Source organism: Ursus americanus, chromosome 16 (assembly GCF_024610735.1).
Source record: "Ursus americanus isolate L20-20 chromosome 16, mUrsAme1.1.p, whole genome shotgun sequence".
Taxonomy (NCBI): Eukaryota; Metazoa; Chordata; class Mammalia; order Carnivora; family Ursidae; genus Ursus; species Ursus americanus.
Window position 1 is genome coordinate 669,451 of NC_142142.1, and position 19,483 is coordinate 688,933.

Genomic DNA, 19,483 nt, shown 5'->3' on the forward strand with positions numbered 1-19,483 from the left:
GTGCAGTACTTCCTATTTTATCATATCAGGAGGAACTTAATTTCTAGTTGCTCTATTTTTAGTAATGTTAAGATGGATTTGTGGGTTTGGGGTAGTGCCATCCTTCACTTAATGGTTTTAGTATCTATTGATGATCATTGCCTAAATACATTATTTCAGTAGGAATTGCAAAAAGGTAATTTCCTCATTGTTATTCCTTTTGTATTTATTAACTGAATGAAATTCATCTACAAAATAGAACTTTTATCAACTACACTTTGATATAAAAGACAGTAAATTTAATTACTTAACTCTTTTTTAAAAAAATGTTCAGAATAGTAGATTAGTACCCTAGCAATCGTCACTAGTGACCACTTAAAAAAATTGTCATTATGGACTCATGCATTTTTGTGTGTTTGAGGAGTTTCAATCAACTACAATTTTTATTCATTTTGATTCTGTTATTCCTTGACACAAGAAGATGAATAGGCTCATTTTGTGCATTCTTCTGACCCAGATATAGAACGTCATTTCTCTAAGGAGTTCTGGTTTCCTTTACTGGAATATAGTATTTAATAAAATTTTTATTGTATAAATGAATTAATTAACACTGATATGATGCTTAGTACAGTATAGAGTATATGTTAGTTGTTATTTTCTTTTATATTTTCATGTTAATTAGTCTTCAGCGGTGATTCTCAGAGTGTGATCCCTGAACCAGCAGTATCAGCATCACTGGGGAACTTGTTAGAAATGTAAATTCCCACCTCAGACCTACTGAATCAGAAATGCTAGGGATGGGACTTAGAAATCTGTTTTAACAAGCCCTGCATGGTTTGATACACACCAAAGTTTGAGAACTGCTGATCAAGAGTAGATGTTCCTAACTCATTTAGTGAGAAGGGACCACAGATATGCTAAATATTTTCCTGGGGTAGCTGTGCAGTACCCTGGCTCCCAGCAGCCTTGTCTGTTTTCTCATCTCTTCAAATCTTACCATATGAAATATGAGAATTCATGAAACAGATACCAACTAGAATAATCTATGAAATAAGTATTCTGTTTACCTAGTCTTCTAAGGATATAGAACCTATGAACATAAACACACATTTTGTATTTTAAACTAGCTATGACAGCCTTGCCCAGTATGTATTCCACAGGGCACTCACCAGGTCCTCTAAATGTTCTGTAATGAGGGTTCACTGTCCAATAAGTTTAGGAAATACTTTATATCTCCTTTGCTTGGCATTGCACAAACAATATTTGCATATCAAAGTCTGAGAAATCCTACAGTAAAGAAACCTGTTTAACTTGGCTTTAACTTACGTTTCAAAAATTCTTTGATTAGAAGACCTTTTTTCTAAGTAGTATTTATTAGCTTTCAGCAGAAAACACTTTGGGAAATGCTGCCTTAGTATATCTTAAAAGAATAATAATTTATGGACTATGTGCCACTTAAAAATAGGAAGCTTTCTGGAAAGGTGAAAATACAGTAGCTCTACAAATGAAGTTGTTCTGCCTTCAGAATACTGTAGAACCCAGGAGCTGCTGAGGGGGAAATATCTGGATATTGTCTTTGCTAAGGGTAAATTCAACGCTGAACTGAAGCCTAGTGGCCTGATTTGTCTGAAGGCTTGTTATCCTAATACATGTATTTCTCGTGTAGTCATTATTTTCCAGACCAATGCAAGGAAAAACCAGGTTTTATCATGTGGACGTGTCAACATGATTAACAAGAAACAAAGTAGCTTTTCAGGGAGAATTATAGACCTTACAAAATTTGTAACTACTTAGACTCTTTTATTTGCAATATTGGAAAATTTTAAAGTCCTTAAATTGCATAACTGAGGCAATTTTATATAGTGGTGCACTGTAATAAATTGCTTATATTTCAAAAGGGTAATTAGAACTGGCAATTTTTTACTTATTTAATTCCTTTTATCCTCTTTTTTTCAAGACTATATTTATTTATTTGAGAGAGGGAGAGAGAGCATGAGCTGGGGGGAGGGGCAGAGGGAGAGGGAGATACAGGCTCCATCCCAGGACCCTGGGATCATGACCTGAACCAAAGGCAGACGCTTAACCGACTGAGCCGCCCAGGCACCCTCCTTTCATCGTCCTTTTGTAACCAGAATGTTTAAAGAAATATTGTAAGAAGAGTTTTACTATAAAATAGCATTGTTGAAAATGAGCTTGGCACAGAGATGATATTGGATTCAACAAGTCTTTTCAAAGTAGAAAAGACAGGAATCAAGTATCAAAAATGCAACAAAGATGAGGTTGACAGATTCAACCTGAGTGACAGGACGAACTTCCTGAATATTATGCCTATTGAGTCAGCCCATAAAATCAGTAATCTAATAATTCTTAGCATTTTTGTCTCAGGATATGTTTAAAGGGCAATAGCATTTTTGGGGCAGATTGATATGGTGAGTACTAACTTACCCCATATTATTGAAGTACGGAGACCGCAACCTACATAGTATGTAAACTGCACTGAAGCTGAAAATTCCACTAGCGCGTGTAGTCCATAGTAATAATGGGGGAAAAAACTCTAAATGGGCGAGTTGTGGCATGTGCTTGTGATAGGTACAAGGGATAAGGTGATTGTGAGACAATTCAGTGAAGAGTGTCTAAGATAAACTTATATCTTAAAAAAAAGATAAATTTGTATTCCTAATGGGACCTACTAGAATTAGGAATAATCTTAGGTTAGAAAAAGGTTTGCAGATGTTGTTTGGTGAGATAAAATATGTGAAAATGTTTTCTGCTATAAAATATTAAATTTCCGGGCTCCTGGGTGGCGCAGTCCATTAAGTATCTGCTTTCAGCTCAGGTCATGATCCCGGGGTCCTGGGATCGAGCCCCATGTCAGGCTCCCTGCTCAGTGGGAGCCTGCTTCTCCCTCTCCTTCTGCCGCTTGTGTTCTCTCACTTGCTCATTCGCTCTCTCAAATGAATAAATAAAATCTTTTAAAAAATTAAATTTCAAAGCATTATTATAACATCTATTACATTCATAGCCTATGTTTTACATTTCCTCCTTGTTTTAAGTTTCTCATATCTTTTCAATATGTGAAAATCTGTCATTGTGAAACACAAACCAAGTAAAGCCAGTATCATTACATAATTGTTACAGAGAAGCTGTTCTAGCAGGTAGAGAGAAGAGGCAGTATTCCCTTAAATGATAAATAATTTATAGTAAAATTTTTTTCATAGGAAATTTTTTTATCAAAAATACCACATTACTATCTCCTGGAACAAACGTTATTTTAACCAACAGTTTTTGGATTTAAAAACAATTTTTTTTTTATCATAGTACTACATTTTGCTTTGAAAGGAGGAGTATGAATTTTCTCTAAACTTGTGACATTGTATTCTTGTAGGAGAGCCATTGGAATTAAGAATAATAACATCTTGTGATTTATAGTACTTTTACCAAGTAAAAGCCTCTGTAATCAAAAGTGATGTAAATAAAAATGGAATTGCTTTTACTTAATACTGATTTACATTATATTTGACCCTTTTTCTTTTTTGTTAATGACTATTTCATTTAATGAATAGTCAGATAAAGAATAGCTTTAAGAAATGACCAATGCAGAGCGCCTGGGTGGCTCAGTCAGTTAAGCGTCTGCCTTTGGTTCAGGTCACGATCTCGGGATCCTGGGATGGAGCCCCACGTTGGACTCCCTTCTCTGTGAGGAGTCTGCTTTTCCCTCTGCCTCTCCCTCCCAACTCGTGCTCTCTCTCTCTCTCTCAAATAAATAAATAAAATCTTAAAAAAAAAAGAAAAGAAATGACCAATGCATTCTATTTTGTGTTTTGGTCAAAGTAGGTTAATAGTCATTTGTTTGAAATGGTTATCTCCTTAGTCAAGCTGGCTTCTAATGGTACTCTGGGGCATTTATCACAGTCTCATAAAATGGATAGCTTTATCTCTTTGAGGAATTGTAGTCATTCTTTTGTCATTTCAGATTTGTTAGTAATCCATGAAGACTATGATTCATTATGTGTGGAAATCTTAGCAAATGCATATTCATCACATTTTTATTATTTCTGAGGATTTTAGAAACCAACCTTTTAGCTTTTGCTTTGTAACAAATGAAAATCTTTCAAGAGCATAGGGACCTTATGACACATATAAAAAGTAAACAGATAGTTCCCTTCGGATATGTGCATTCCATAGACATCTAATACTTGGTTATATTTCACTCTACTGGAAAATATACGGGCTCCAAAGAACATAGAAAATATAGTTCTTGGCCTCTATGAGTGGGGGGAAAAGATTTCCCTTAGTAAAATACCCAGAAAGCTATTCCATGAAAATTCATTCCTTCGTGGTATACAGTGAACAAATAGAAAGTATCAACCATGTGCCCAGCTCTTGTTTTAGGAACTGGGAAATTACCAGTGAGCAAGATAGAAATCCTGGTCTTTATGGAGCATATTCTAATGGAAAAGACAGACAAACAAAAAACAAGATAAGTGAAATGGGTCGTATGTTGGATGGTAACAAGTGCCATGGAGAAAGATAAAGCAGGGAAAGAGAATAGGGAATGTTAGGGAATTGCAATTTTATTTTATTACTTTATTATTTTTAAAAGATTTTTATTTATTTATTTGAGAGAGCAAACTAGAGAGAGAGAGCAAGCACAAACATGAGCGGGGGGAGGGGCAGAGGGAGAAGACTCAGGCGGAGAAGGAGCCCGATGTGGGGCTCGATGCAGGGCTCGATGCAGGGCTAAATCCCAGGACCCCGAGATTATGACTTGAGCCAAAGGCAGATGCTTGACCGACTGAGCCACCCAGATGCCCTGGAATTGTAATTTTAAATAGGGTGCCTGCAAAGGCTTAATAGCAGAAGTCACTTGAATGAAGACCTAACGGAAATGAGGGAATTCATCATTAGAATATCCGTGAAAAGAGTATTCTAGGGAAAGGAATAACCAACAGTGCTTAAGACCCTTAGCTGGGAGCATGTCCAGCACGTTTGAGAGCAACAAGGAAGTGGGGCTAAAGAGGAATAGGAGAGACTGAAAGAAGCTGTTAAAATGGTCCAGATAAGCAAGCAATGATGGTGGCTCACAGTGTTGTGGGAGGAGTGGACATGGTCAGCAGCCAGGATTTGCTGACAGTGTTTTTTTTTTAATAATTTTTATTTTGTTATGTTAGTCACCATACAGTACATCCCCAGTTTTTGATGCAATGTTCCATGATTCATTATTTGCATATAACACCCAGTGCACCATGCAATACGTGCCCTCCTTACTACCCATCACCGGCCTATCCCATTCCCCCACCCCCTCCCCTCTGAAGCCCTCAGTTTGTTTCTCAGAGTCCATAGTCTCTCATGCTTCATTCCCCCTTCCGATTACCCCCCTTCCTTTATCCCTTTCTTCCCCTACCGATCTTCCTAGTTCTTATGTTCCATAGATGAGAGAAACCATATGATAATTGTCTTTCTCTGCTTGACTTATTTCACTTAGTATTATCTCCTCCAGTCCCATCCATGTTGCTGCAAATGTTGAGAAATCGCTCTTTTTGATGGCTGAGTAATATTCCATTGTATATATGGACCACATCTTCTTAATCCAGTCATCTGTTGAAGGGCATCTCGGCTCCTTCCACAATTTGGCTATTGTGGACAATGCTGCTATGAACATTGGGGTGCATATGGCCCTTCTCTTCACTACGTCTGTATCTTTGGGGTAAATACCCAGTAGTGCAATGGCTGGATCATGAAAGAGAGAGGAATTAGAGTTTTTGATCTGCCAAATGGAAAGAGGATTTCTAGGAATGAGATGGAAAATACTGTAGGAGGAATGGAGTTCCGGGAGAAAGAATGGAGCTATGTTCTGGACATGTTTAAGATACCTGTTAGTCATCTAAGTGGAACTGTCAAGCAGGCAGTTGTAAATGGCATTTTGTGGCATTCTGAGAAGAGGTTTGGTGGGAGAAATGAGTTTGAAGATTTATGATATGTTGGAGAACTGTGCTGAGAAGTAAGACCAGGAGAAAAACTAGTAAAGGAAAGGCTTCAGGAAGGAAGATCGACTTTTGAGCTGGAACTCTGATTAATGGAAAAGAAAGAAAAGAGGATACTAGTTAGGGAAAATGTCCTGACATCTTAGAATATCGTATAGAGATAAATCTGAATGCTTTACTACCTTGTCTTTTTTTTTTTTTTACATTAAAAGTTTTATAGTGTAACATAAAGTATTATGGAACAGTTAAGTACACAGGAAATATTTGTTGACAAATAAATGAGAATAATAGTTTTCAAAGCTTATTTCGTTAATCAGTATTTTTAGTCATTGAAATATAGGGTATTTTTTATTATAGGTGTTTTCATTGTGCTAAAAAATACATCACATAAGATTTACCATTTGAACCATTATTAAGTGTACAGTTCAGTGGCAGTAAGTATATTCTGAAACTTAATTTTGTATATAAAGATATTTTCTCTTCTCAAAAAAATCAACATTGTTGCTTATGAGCAAAAGGAATTTAGAGCCAATTGGGCTTTATTTCTAAGAGCATTGATTATTCTGTAAGTCTTAGAATCCTAAATGATCATCACTTTTGTTTGAAATATTAGGACAAGTAGGAAAAAAAAATTAGTATCTTACTTCTAAAACAGATCTTTTCTCTCCTTAAAAACTGACTTTCCATTGAAGTGAGTGTCATTTTTAGTTGTTTGGGTCACTGTTTAAAATAATTTGAATGTGTTTTCTTTACCTTTGATTACTGGTACCTTCCTTAGAAACCAAATGCTCCCATAAAGTTGTGGTGTGTATCTGCAGTATAAGGAGCTTTTCAAAAGTGAAATAAGCATGTCTTCGTTTATAATTGTTTTGCCTATTTACTTGCTTCTCAGATCCCTGTCAAAGTATGTGTCTTTGTTTTTAGTTTGAGTTTTGTAAATTATATTATAAATTGTATTTTAGAATTGATTTTGAATTTTCTAAATTTTATGGAAATGTGTGATGTGTCTATTTTTTGTGAGTTATAAACCTAGGAAATTCTGTCTGTTGATTACAGTGCATCTTTTTCTAGGGAACAAAGAAGGAAGAGATTGAAGGTGAAGTGGAAGTGTCTGGTTTAATTCAGCCCGCAGAAGTGTTTGCTCCCAAGAGCCTGGTGTTGGTATCCAGATTGGATTATCCAGAAATTTTTAGGGTAAAGAACTCATAGTTGTCATTATTGATTTGTATTATTGTATGAATCTGTTTTGAGTAAAACATGGTAACAAGATTTTGTATTTAAAATGTCTTTAAGTTGATTTAGGGATTCACCAATAAAATAAATTTAGTGTGAACTGAAAAAATGTGTTCATGTTGGATGAAATAAATACCTAAGTTAATGTGACTATTCAAACTTATAAGGATATAGTGTTTGCTTTAAAGTAGATCCCATGGCTACTGACTCCAAAATTTATTAATCTAAAAGAAATTATTTGATTGCCTGTAGCAAATTTAAAATGCACTAGTAGTGTAACAACTTTGTCTATTTTTATTTATCTTCTTTTGAGGAATACCAGGCTCAAGTAAATAGAATGGATATTTGCAATTTCAAATAGTTGTGATTGCCAACGTTGCTTTAAAATATTGTTTGCTTCCAGATATTTTCCTTTTTGAGGCACTCCGAATTTTCAAATGCAAGAAAAAAATTTTATTTAGTTATAAATACATTTAAGCTTTGAAAGAAGAGGGCTTATTTTTCTTATTTCAGTTGCTACCTTTAGTAATAGTAATGTTGATTATTGTCCAAAGTCACAGATCTCTTTGGAAAGTATAAAATATACCTTAACATTTCCCAAGGACTTGGAAATTTCTGGAAAACTTTTCCATATTGTTGAGATTATATATATTCTAGAAAATTAACTTCATGTCAAGATTTCAATAATAATGGGTAACTTCTAACAAATACTAATTTTTTAGAGTCACAAATTTTAATAAGCTGAAACATTCATAAAGATTGCATTTTGTCTTCCATTTTACCACCTACCGTCTTCTGAGTTTGAAGTGTTTATCATATCTTGTCTCTATTTTGCTAACCTCTGTAATAATTCACAAAATTTTTCTTAACCTGGTGTAACAAATGTTCTGAATCTCAAAAATATGAAATTTCTAAATTGTTATCTTGAAATTTAGAGTTTTGCAAAGTAAGAGACAGAACAGTTTTAAAGCCCTACAAATTTGCTAACGTGGTTATCTGAGCACACGCACCTGTTTTACAAATTATGGATTTCTGCTTTTTATAAACTCATCTCAAAGGCTCATTTAGAGCTTCTGGTTAAGGAAGAAAATTTAATAAACTTAATAACATTTGCTACTTAAAATTTATTCTGTGGTCGTTATAGAATATACTTTACTGGCTTCAAAGGGAAGTTTGCTAGGAGCAGATGTCCCAGCAATTTATTTTCAGTGCTTGCTTTTTCCATGAAAAAGCTACGTGCATCTCTCTTTGCAGGCTTGCCTAGGTCTGATCTATACTGTGTACGTGGACAGTCTGAACGTCTCCTTGGAAAGCCTCATCGCAAACCTGTGTGCATGCCTTGTCCCAGCCGCGGGAGGGTCTCAGGTAAATAGAATAAGGGAGGTGAAGAGGGCCTGTTCCTCTTCTCTTCTCCTCCAGTTAATTTAATTTATGAAGAAAAGGAAAAAAAAGGGATTCTTTAAATATTTTCGTTTTAGAAGATCTTAGTTAAGCATTGTCCCTGTGGTCTGCCTCCTAGAGACCCAAGATTCCATTCTTTGCTTAGGTCATGAGGTTAATTTTAACTCAGGGTTCACCTTTCACATAGCATAATTAGAAGTCATATTTTGTGTAACTTGAACTCTAGTTTACATTTTCTTGGAAATATACTTTTTTAAGCTGAACATTTAAAATGCATTCTTTCTGCCTTTCTTACTCCTCTATGTAGTTATGGCTCATTTTATTAACATATCAAAAAATTTTTGAGTGATAAAAATTGGGAGATAACATTAAGAAAACTCTCAAAACAATTCTTTGTAGCACTTATAATTATTTCTGAAAAGCTTTGTTTATTTATTCATTTCCCTGCGTAACAGCAACTATACGTGATCCTAAAGCCGTTTTCTGTGTTTGTGGTCTTTCATAGACCAGCTTGCATGACGCTTTGAAAGAAGGGGGCTTATTTTTCTTATTTCAGTTGCTACCTTTAGCAGGAATAATGTTGATGGTCATCCAGAACCACGGATCTTTTCCCAAAAGTGTAACCTATCCCTTAAAATTTCCCAAGGACATTAAAGAAGGACATTAAATTCTTTTACTGAAATAAAACTTTCTCAAAGTGGTCATGGGTTTTTCATCCTGTTTGTCTAAAGATTTTCATTTTTGTCTCTGAAGTAGAAAAATAAGAACCTCAGCTTCTATGTCTCAGTGTTTCTAGGGGACCATACTTTAAAAAAAAAAAAAAAAAGATTCTTCTCCTTAAGTCCTAAAACTGATTAGTTGATCATTTATTTTGCTTATTCTTGTGTAATACTGTAGAAAAGGACAGTCCTCTAAAAATTCCATTGTTTATCCTACTCAGTCTGACAGAGAAGATACTTCCAGTGAAACTGACACCTATTTTCTTTGCCCTTTGCCTTTTTTTTTTTTTTTTTAAGATTTTATTTATTTATTGGATGGTTAGAGAGACAGCCAGCGAGAGAAGGAACACAAGCAGGGGGAGTGGGAGAGGAAGAAGCAGGCTCATAGCGGAGGAGCCTGATGTGGGGCTCGATCCCAGGACCCTGGGATCATGCCCTGAGCCGAAGGCAGACGCTTAACGACTGCGCCACCCAGGCGCCCCTGCCCTTTGCCTTTTAACTGTCTTTTGTCTTAACCTGGTATCTTCTGTTACTCTTTAGTTTTTATTCCCTTTTTTTCCTCCTGCTCCCTCCTCCCTCAATCTTCTCTCTCTACTCCAAGGGCAGGATATAAAATGTGAGTTTGGTCACAAATGGACCTAAACTTGAAAGCAGTGGAATTGTTTCATGGACCTTTATCATGATAGGATTTATGCTGACTTTATTTTGTTAATTTATTTTTTAATTTAAAAAACTTTTTATTGGGACATCTGGGTGGCTCAGTTGGTTAAGTGTCTGCCTTTGGCTCAGGTCATGATCCCACGGTCCTGAGCTCGAGTCTCACATCAGGCTCCTTGCTCAGGGGGAAGCCTGCTTCTCCCTCTGCTTGCCACAGCCCCTGCTTGTGCGCGCTCTCTCTCTCTCTGACAAATAAGTAAAAAAATAATAAAAAAATAAAAAACTTTTTATTAAATATTACATATGTGGTTCATGACATATAATTGGCATAAAATGTTGACTTTAACATTTTATTATTTTTTAGGTGAGTATGATTGTCAATGATTTTTGTATCTCATCGTTTATTAAATTTCATCTTTCCAATTACTAAATTTTCTTGTACCATTTTCATTTGGGCACAGTGTAACTTGAATGTTTTCAGTTACATTATTATTCCCGGCATATGCTAATTGGAAAGAGGGTTATCACCAACTCTAATTTGAGCTTCAAAAAATATTTTAAAAAACTGAACTTGAAGGGATTTTTTTTTTTTTTGTCTTAGGAAAATGTCTGGAAAAAAAAGCATTTATGTTTCTGTGTGTGTTTTTCCTCGTTCTGCAGAAGCTGTTTTCCTTGGGTGCAGGAGATAGACAGCTGATCCAGACTCCTTTGCATGACAGTCTTCCTGTCACAGGCACTAGTGTGGCTCTCCTGTTTCAGCAGTTGGGTATGTGTTTTCTCCCATTGTCAGTGTCCTCTTGTGGATTTATTTTAAGCTCACATCACCTGACATGAATCAAGAAAATAAAAAACTAATGATTAAATATCTGATATATAAAATATATAATTATGTAGGTCCTAATCTTAAACGGTACTTACTCTTTTTAAAAAATGTTTAACTCTGGCCTCTTTTGCTCTGGAGTCAATTAGACCTATAGAAAATAGGCAGCTTTTCTTTATGCTTTAAAAGATGAATAGATAGTATATTTTGCTTTTCCTTAGATGAATTACTTTTGTAGAAACCTCATAAGATGGAACAAAAAGTCCTGTCCTTCTAATCCATGATCTGGATCAGAACTTAATCTCCAGTTTTCTAGCAGTGAAAAGGCTGAAGAATTGCAGGGACGACACCAGAAAGCGCACTCTGTCCATCGGACGGCTTGTACTTCATTTAAGGAATCGTGTAACTCTAAAGCGAAGATGTTTCTGATCAGGGCTACTAGAGATTCCATTTACTTTACCTCTTACTTGTCCTTTGGATGTGCCTGCATATGAGCGTCCCATTCTCTTTGGTTCAGTCTTTGTCAGTGTTCTCCGTCTGTCTCCTTCCCTTCTAGGGCTCATATTCTTCTTCATAGAATTATTAGTTCCTTACACAAAACTTCTGCCCTCTTGTTTCCCTTCTGTCTCATGTTGAATTTTGCTTCTAGCTCAGCTCTCTAATTTGTCACTCCTTTTTCATTAATGGCCCCATCCTTATTCTTCTGCTGTGACTTCAATTGTCAAATTTAGAAAGCCTCAGAAGAAATTAATGTAAATATACGGAGTTTTATAGTATCTTAATAAAGATTAATGGTGATACCAATCCCAAAGTAGTTTTTCCCCTATTACATCTGCTTCCCCTCAGGAGTTCACACATTAAAAAAATTACCTATCCCTTCTTCTCTCCCCTCTGAAATTTCTACTACTCACTGAGTCATTTTATTTTTTTATTTTTTATTTTTTTAAAGATTTTATTTATTTATTCGACAGAGATAGAGACAGCCAGCGAGAGAGGGAACACAAGCAGGGGGAGTGGGAGAGGAAGAAGCAGGCTCATAGCGGAGGAGCCCGATGTGGGGCTCGATCCCATAACGCTGGGATCACGCCCTGAGCCGAAGGCAGACGCTTAACCACTGTGCCACCCAGGCGCCCCTCACTGAGTCATTTTAACTAAGTCCTAATTTAATTAAAGCTATTTTTTTCTTAATATGTGAAATAGATAATCTGTCTCTCGTGGTACTTAGTTCCCTAAAGAATATCTTGTTGATTAAATACTCTTTTCATAAACTTTTAGAAATAATTTTAGGGAGTTCATGTGTTATCTGCAACCTGTCCATGGTCCCTACTAACCATTAACTTAGTTGATTTTAACCAACCACTATTCATGTGACATTTTTACTTTTAGAAGAGGCTATATACCCCATACAAGGGTCAGTCAAAACAAAGATTTACCATTAAGAGGAACAGAAAAATAATGACACAAATAAAATAATCTACGTTTTATCTTAATGCATGCTTTATAAGCCTGTTATGTTTTTGAGTTTTTACAATGATTTGACAAGGGGGAGGGAAGGGATGTTACTGGCATTTAGTGCCCAGTACTAGGAATATTAAACATCCCTCATGCATGATGTATGTATCAGAAGAGTTTTTACCTCAGAAACACCGGTAGCATTCCCACTGAGAAAAACTACGTAGATAAAGTATATATTTATAAAACCTGGACCTCTCTTCAAGTTACCAATGACTACTAGGAAAACTGTGTAAATATAGACATCACCTACTTGAAAGCATCAGAGGCAGTAAAGATGCTAAAGGAAACCTAGAGAAGTGAGCCAGACGTTTGGGACTAGTTTTTCCCAGAGCATCTGTTGATTTTGGAAGAAGTAACTGAAAAGCAATATTGATATCCCATAGGGAATGGGAAAACCGAGTTCAGGTTTTACCAAGGGAGATTTCTTTATAAAGCTCTCATGCTTTGAGCTGGGACTACAAAGGACCACAACCTAGGAATGAGTAATCACAAGTAGACAAGGTCCACACAGGGTCCCTTGAGGAACTGAAGTGGAGCTTGAAATCATTTCAGTTCCCTGAAATGGATTATTGTGATCCTTGATGCTACTGTCTCTAGCCATAGAGTACAAGTAAAAGTAAATTCCTCTCTGGAACAGGACAACTGCATTCTGGGTCTTCAGTATGTCTGTATATATATATATATATATATATATATATATATATATATATATATATATGCCCAGCCCTCAAACAAAAATAACCAGAAATATGAGGACTAATCCTATATGAAAGAAATATAGAAGAAAACCATAGATAATATAAAAACCCACAGGGGTACCAGAAAATAGTTACCAAATTCACATATTTAAGTAATTGTGCTTAGAATAGTGAAGGAGATAAACAGTCAAGAGTGAGAATTTGGGGAGTGACATCAGCAAGATGGCAGCATAAGAAGTCCCAGTCCTTTTTCTTCCACAGAAACTTTGCTTTAACGATGATATACTAACCAAAATACCTTTATGAGAATTCCAGAATCTAGCTAAGAATTTGCAATATCCCAGATGATCACAAAGCTGAGAACAGACACGTTAAAATGGGTAAGAAGAGCAATTTCACTTTACCCTGTCAGCCTCTGCCCTAAGCCAGCAGAGCTCAGTGCTGGGAGACATACCCCAGCTTGCAGCTTCTCCTTGGGGGAGGGGGAAGGAGAAAAACGGAATATGCATGCAATTTTCCAGCTTTATGAAGGGCTGCCTGAGGGTGAGACTGTCTCACCTCATTCGGAGCACTGACAGGATCAGCCTGGTTTGGATGCCACTGAGAACAAGGAAGAGTGACAGGTAACTTGCTGTACCATCACTGCTTGTCACAGTTGGGAGGAGGTGCACAACTTGAGGCATACCCCTTGGGAGGGAGGGAGAGGAAAAACAGCATTCCAGCTTTTCAGAGAGCTGCCTGAATATTGGCAAGGTTGTAGAGGAATTGTATATTTAATTCACTGCTGATGAGAATGTGAATTGGAGCACAGTTTAAGTTTCTAAAAAAGTTAAATAAACTGAATCATCCAGTCATTCCATTCCTAAGGCTTGCACTCCATTTACCTAAAGAAAATGATAGCATTGTCCGTAAAATACTTGTACATGAATGTTCATATCCACATTTTTATAATAGTAAAGAACTGGGAACAAGATCATTGTCCATCAGTGGCAGTGAATAATGGTGATGGTAATGGATAAATAATGTCTGATATATCCATACAGTGGAATGCTACTAAGCAATACAAAGTAATGAATTATTGATAAATACTACAGCATGGATTAATCTGAAAATAATTATGCTGAATTTAAAAAGCCATATAAAAAAAGAGTACATACTGTATGATTTGGTTTCTGTAAAGTTCAAGAAGATGCAGTCTAATCTGTAGTAATAGAAACAGGTCACTGGTTGCCTTGAGGATGGGAAGAGAGGGATTACAAAGAGATGTGAGGAAACTTTGGGATGTTTGTGTTCATTGTCTTGATTGTGGTGATGATTTACAGTATATATATATATATATGTTAAAATATATCACATTCTGCAAGTGAATTGAAAACATATATTCATACAAAAACTTAAACATGAATGTTCATAGCAGCATTATTCATAATAGCCAAAAAATAGAAACAACCCAAATGTCTATCAACTCATAAATGGATAAACAAATCGTGGTATAACCACATAATGAAATAATATTCAGCCATAAAAAGGAACAAATTGTTGATACATGCTACAAATGGACAAATGAAAACATTATGTGAAAGTGAAAGAAGCAAGACTCAAAAGGCCATATATTTTATGATTCCATTTATACAAAGAGTCTACAATAGGCAAATCCATTGAGACAGGAAGGAGATTAGTGGTTGCCAGGAGCTGGTGGGGAGGGGACAATGGAGTGACTGATAGTGAGAATGGGGTTTCTCTTCAGGTCATGAAATTGTTTTAGAGTTAGAGACTGGTGATGGTTTTACAACCTGTGGCTGTGCTAAACACCACTGAAGTGTACACTATATAAGGGTGAGTTTTATGGTATATGAATTATAGCTCAATAAAGAAAAAATTATTAGGGCCTTGTCAAAGGAATTCAGGACCCACCTTGAAGAGACTTGTGATGGATCTAGAATGGTATAATATGAACTTCATAAATGGTGAAAATTGCAATTGGTTGAAACCCAGCAAATATTTTTATCTTTTAAAATTTTTTTAATTAAAATTTTTTTTAAAGATTTATTTATTTATTTGAGAGAGAGAGAGAGAGAGAGAAAGAGCCCGTGTATGTTGGGAGGGGCAGAGGGAGAGGAAGAGAGCCTCAAGTAGACTCCCCGCTGAGTGCAGAGCCCCACACGGGGCTCAGTCGCAAGACCCTGAGAGCTTGACCTGAGCCGAAACCAAGAGTCAACGCCTAATTGACTGAGCCACCCAGCTGCCCCCAGCAGATATTTTTAAATCTATGAATTCATAATAATATTAAATGAAAAATCATTACCTTAGAATATGACAGGGAAATGATTTGTTATCTTGAAGACTTACCAGTAAAGGAAACAAATGCAGCATTTATTCTGTCTTGTCTCTATGAAGTGTAGTACAGGGTAACCTAATAGTAGATTAGGGGCATCATCTCTTTTTAAAAGTATTCTATCAATAAATGAAAAAAAGTTATAGTACTAGAACATCATCATTTTACAGTCTTTAGTAAATGAAGATCTGAGCATCAACAAGTATTATCCAACACATCTCGCCTTGTCAAACACTACCTATAGTTTTGTCAGAGGATTAAATCCTGTTGCAGAAAATACAGAAGGTGGGGAACATAGTGAACTGCACAAGACTGCAGTTGTCCAAATCTAGGTTCTTAGAAAGTGCGGTCTATATATACGATGAAATATTATTCTGCCGTAAAAAAGAATGAAATCTTGCCATTTGCAGCAACATGGATGGGGCTAGAGAGTGTAATGCTAAGCGAAATAAACAGAGAAAGACAAATACCATATGATTTCACTTATATGTGGAATTTAAGAAACAGATAAGCAAAGGAAAAAAGAGAAACCGTGGAGCAGACTCTTAACTATGGAGAACAAAGTGATGTTTACTAGAGGGGAGGTGGTGACGGGGACTAAGGGTACACTTGTCACAGTGAGCACTGAGTAATATACTGAATTGTGGAATCACTGTATTATACCCCTGAAACTAATATAGCATTATGTTAACTATACTGGAATTAAAATTAAAAACTTAAAAAAAAAAAACTATGTTTGCAGAAACTCTGTTGGTCAAATGTCTCAGGTTCTTAAGCAAATAAATTATAAGGAAAGGAAAGGAATGGAGGAGTAACCTCTAGGTTAAAAGAGATTGAAAACATCCCATTTTGGGGGCTCCTGGGTGGCTCAGTCAGTTGGACGTCTGCCTTCGGCTCAAGTTGTGATCTCAGGTTCCTGGGTTCAAGCCCCGCATCAGGCTCTCTGCTCAGCAGTGAGTCTGCTTCTCCCTCTTCCTCTCCTTCTGTGATCTCTCGCATTCTCTTTCTCAAGTAAATAAAATCGTTTTAAAAATCCCCTTTTTAATAGAATGAGATTGAACTATAGTGTCTAGGAATGCACATTTGGGTGATAAAACTATAGAAAAAAATCAGGAAAATGGTTAATAAAATAAAGTCGAGATTATGGCAGTAGAGAGGGAGTTCTGATTGGGGGCACATGGAAGGGCCTTTAGGGTTGCTGGCAAAGTTCTCTTTGACTTTGCTGGCAAAGTAGTGTTTGTAAGGTAATTCATTAAACCATCCATTTTATTTGTATGGTTTTCTATCTTTGTGTTTAATCTTTCAATAAAAATATTTTTTAAAAAACTTATAAAAGCTAGGGGCGCCTGGGTGGCTCAGTTGGTTAAGCACCTGACTCTTGATTCCAGCTAAGCTCCTGATCTCAAGGGTCTTGGGACTGAACCCCGCCGTGGGCTCTGCACTCAGCACAGGGTCTGCTTTTCCCTCTCCCTCTGCTTCTCCTCCCTGACTGTGCTCTTTCTTTCTTCTTCTTCTCTCTCTCAAATAAATAAATAAAATCTTAAACTTATAAAACTATTTTAACTTTTATATGTATACCTTTTATTTTTTAAAAAAGTACAGTGCTTGAACAAATTAGAGATTTTATCCTCAGATAATAGAAAGTCTAGAAGTAAGCGGTACAGGGCTGATGTGTTGGTTCCCAGATGTCTTCAGGGATGGTATGGAAATTCTCCTGCATGCTTTTTCCCTATTTATTTCCTATTATTTATTAATAAGGGAAAACTCCTTCTTACTATTTGTGTGTCCTCTGTATTTGGTATAGTACCTTGGTCTCAGAAGACATTAATATTTCTTGAATAAATGAGTGAATCTTTTATCCATGAAGAAAATGGCAATCATTATTTCATTAGATGTTCTATATGTGGACGAAGTATCCCAGATGTAAGATTATTAGTCATTTGAAGATCAGATTTCATTATTTTACTCTCTAGTATGTTTGAGCTGAGTTATCTTTTGCTTACATATTCAAAATTTAAGTTTTCAGGGAAAAAATAAGGAAAAGATAAGAAAGGGAAGGAGAAAGAAGGGTGCCTCTAAAATAGCGCCGTGTGCAGGGTCGTAGTTTCCAGAACATGTGGTACTGATAATTCTGACTAAAGCTTGTTCTTATCACCAGTCATTTTGGTTGGACTGTTGTTGAAGGCCAGTATTAGACCATTATCAGAGTTCACTACCTGGGTTGGGGTGAGATGGTGGTGGTGGATTTTATAAAGCACGGACAGGAAGCAGATAAGAGTAAGATTCTTTTGTAGCCTTGACCAGTTTTCCTGTGGAAGGTCTAAATGTAATGATAGCATTTCCCTGGTTCTTCTCTCCAAGGATTGTTAGGATAATGAATTTGTTTTTCATAGTTTGAGATGTCTCTGTGTTTGCCTGGAATAAGTACGTGGACTTCTACCATCACCCCATAATTTCCTGTCAATCACCTTCATCTCTCACTTGCCATCTTATTTATTTGTTCCTTGTAGCCTATGTGAACTATTTTTGTTTACCTGAAGATTTGTGTTTTAAGTGTGGGAAACTGTAGGAGTTTTTTGTTTTTGTTTTTGTTTTTTAATGTTAGTAAGATTGTATTCACAAGACTGGTTTTTATAGCCCATCTCATTTTTTTTCGTCTGATCTATATCTGTTTAACTCAGATGTCCCTCCTTAACCCAAATAATTTTGTGACATTCTCATGATATGTTTTGCCATATCTGGTTAGCTATAAATTGGATTTTAACAGCAAATGTACTAGTTTTAGAATACTTACTCCCCAGTTTTTACAGTATATTATTTATTAGACTTTTTTTTATTTTAAAGATTTTATTTATTTTATTTGACACAGAGAGAGAAAGACAAGCAGGGGGAGCAGGAGAGGGAGAAACAGGCTCCCTGCTAAGCATCACAACCTTGCTAAGCAGGGAGCCTGATGCGGGTCTTGATCCCAGGACTTGAGCCAAAGGCAGACGTTTAATCAACTGAGACACCCAAATGCCCCTTATTACACATTTTTAAAGTCACAGACTAAAATGATTTTGGACCCTCAGCTATTATCATTCTATTTCCATAGTTAAACAATAGTCTTGTATCATCTGTACTTATACTTTTTTTCCCCCAGCTTTATTGAGGTATTATTGACACATAGCTCTGTACGTTTAAGGTTTACAACTTGATGCAAGTATATATTGTGAAATGTTTACTGCAGTAAGGTTAGTCAACACCTCTGTCCCCTCACATAATCATCATTTTTATGTGTATGCCGATAATATTTAAGATCTATTCTCTTAACAACTTTCAAGTATATAATACAGTATTGTCAATTATAATCACTGTGCTGTACATTAGATCCCCAGAATTTATTAATCTTATACCTAGAATTTGTACCCTTTGACCAGCGTCTTCCATTCCTCACACCCCTGCGTCTCTGGTAACCACCATTCTATTCTCTATTTCTCTCTGAATTCAGCTTTTGTTTTGTTTTGTTTTTATTCCACATATAAGTGAGAACACAGAGTATTTGTCTTTCTCCACCTGACTTGTCTCACTTAACATAATGCCTTTAAGGTCTATCTGTGTTGTCACAAAAAAAGGATTTCCTTCCTTTTTATGGCTAAATGACATTCTGTTGTATTACATATATTTTTTTTATTCATTTATCCATTGATGGACACTTAAGTTGTTTCCATGTCTTGGCTGTTATGAATAATGCCGTAATGAACATGGGTATGTAGATATCTCTTTGAGATAAGGATTTCATTTCTTTTGGATATATAATCAGAAGTGGGATTGCTAGATCATATGGTAGTTCTATTTTTAATTTCCTCGGGTACCTCCATACTGTTTTCCAGAATGGCTGCACCCTGCTCACAGGATGTCTCTTCTCCACCGCCTTGACAACACTTGTTACCTCTTGTCTCTTTGGTAATCATTCTAACAAACGTAGGATGGTAACTCACTGTGGTTTTGATTTGCATTTCCCTGATGATTAGTGATGCTAAGCATCTTTTCATGGCATTCATATGTCTTTGGAAAAATGTCCATTCAAGTCCTTTGCCCAGTTTTTAATCAGATAGGTGGTTTTTTGTTTGTTTGTTTGTTTGTTTTGCTACCAAGTTATA

At 36.1% G+C, this 19,483-nt stretch overlaps 1 protein-coding gene across 10 annotated transcripts in view; it reads left to right on the plus strand.

The window, feature by feature from the left end:
• Positions 1–19,483, plus strand: part of SBF2 (SET binding factor 2) — a 460,355-nt gene that overhangs the window by 211,170 nt on the left and 229,702 nt on the right. For all 10 annotated transcript variants that reach the window (XR_006777991.2, XR_006777993.2, XR_015726904.1 and 7 more), the window contains exons 4-6: positions 7,035–7,157; positions 8,451–8,561; positions 10,634–10,739. Coding sequence is in view for 4 of the 10 variants with exons in the window: in XM_087868044.1 (XP_087724170.1) it covers positions 7,035–7,157; positions 8,451–8,561; positions 10,634–10,739 (340 nt within the window). In the remaining 6 variants the exon portion in view is untranslated. The remainder of the gene's footprint in view (positions 1–7,034; positions 7,158–8,450; positions 8,562–10,633; positions 10,740–19,483) is intronic.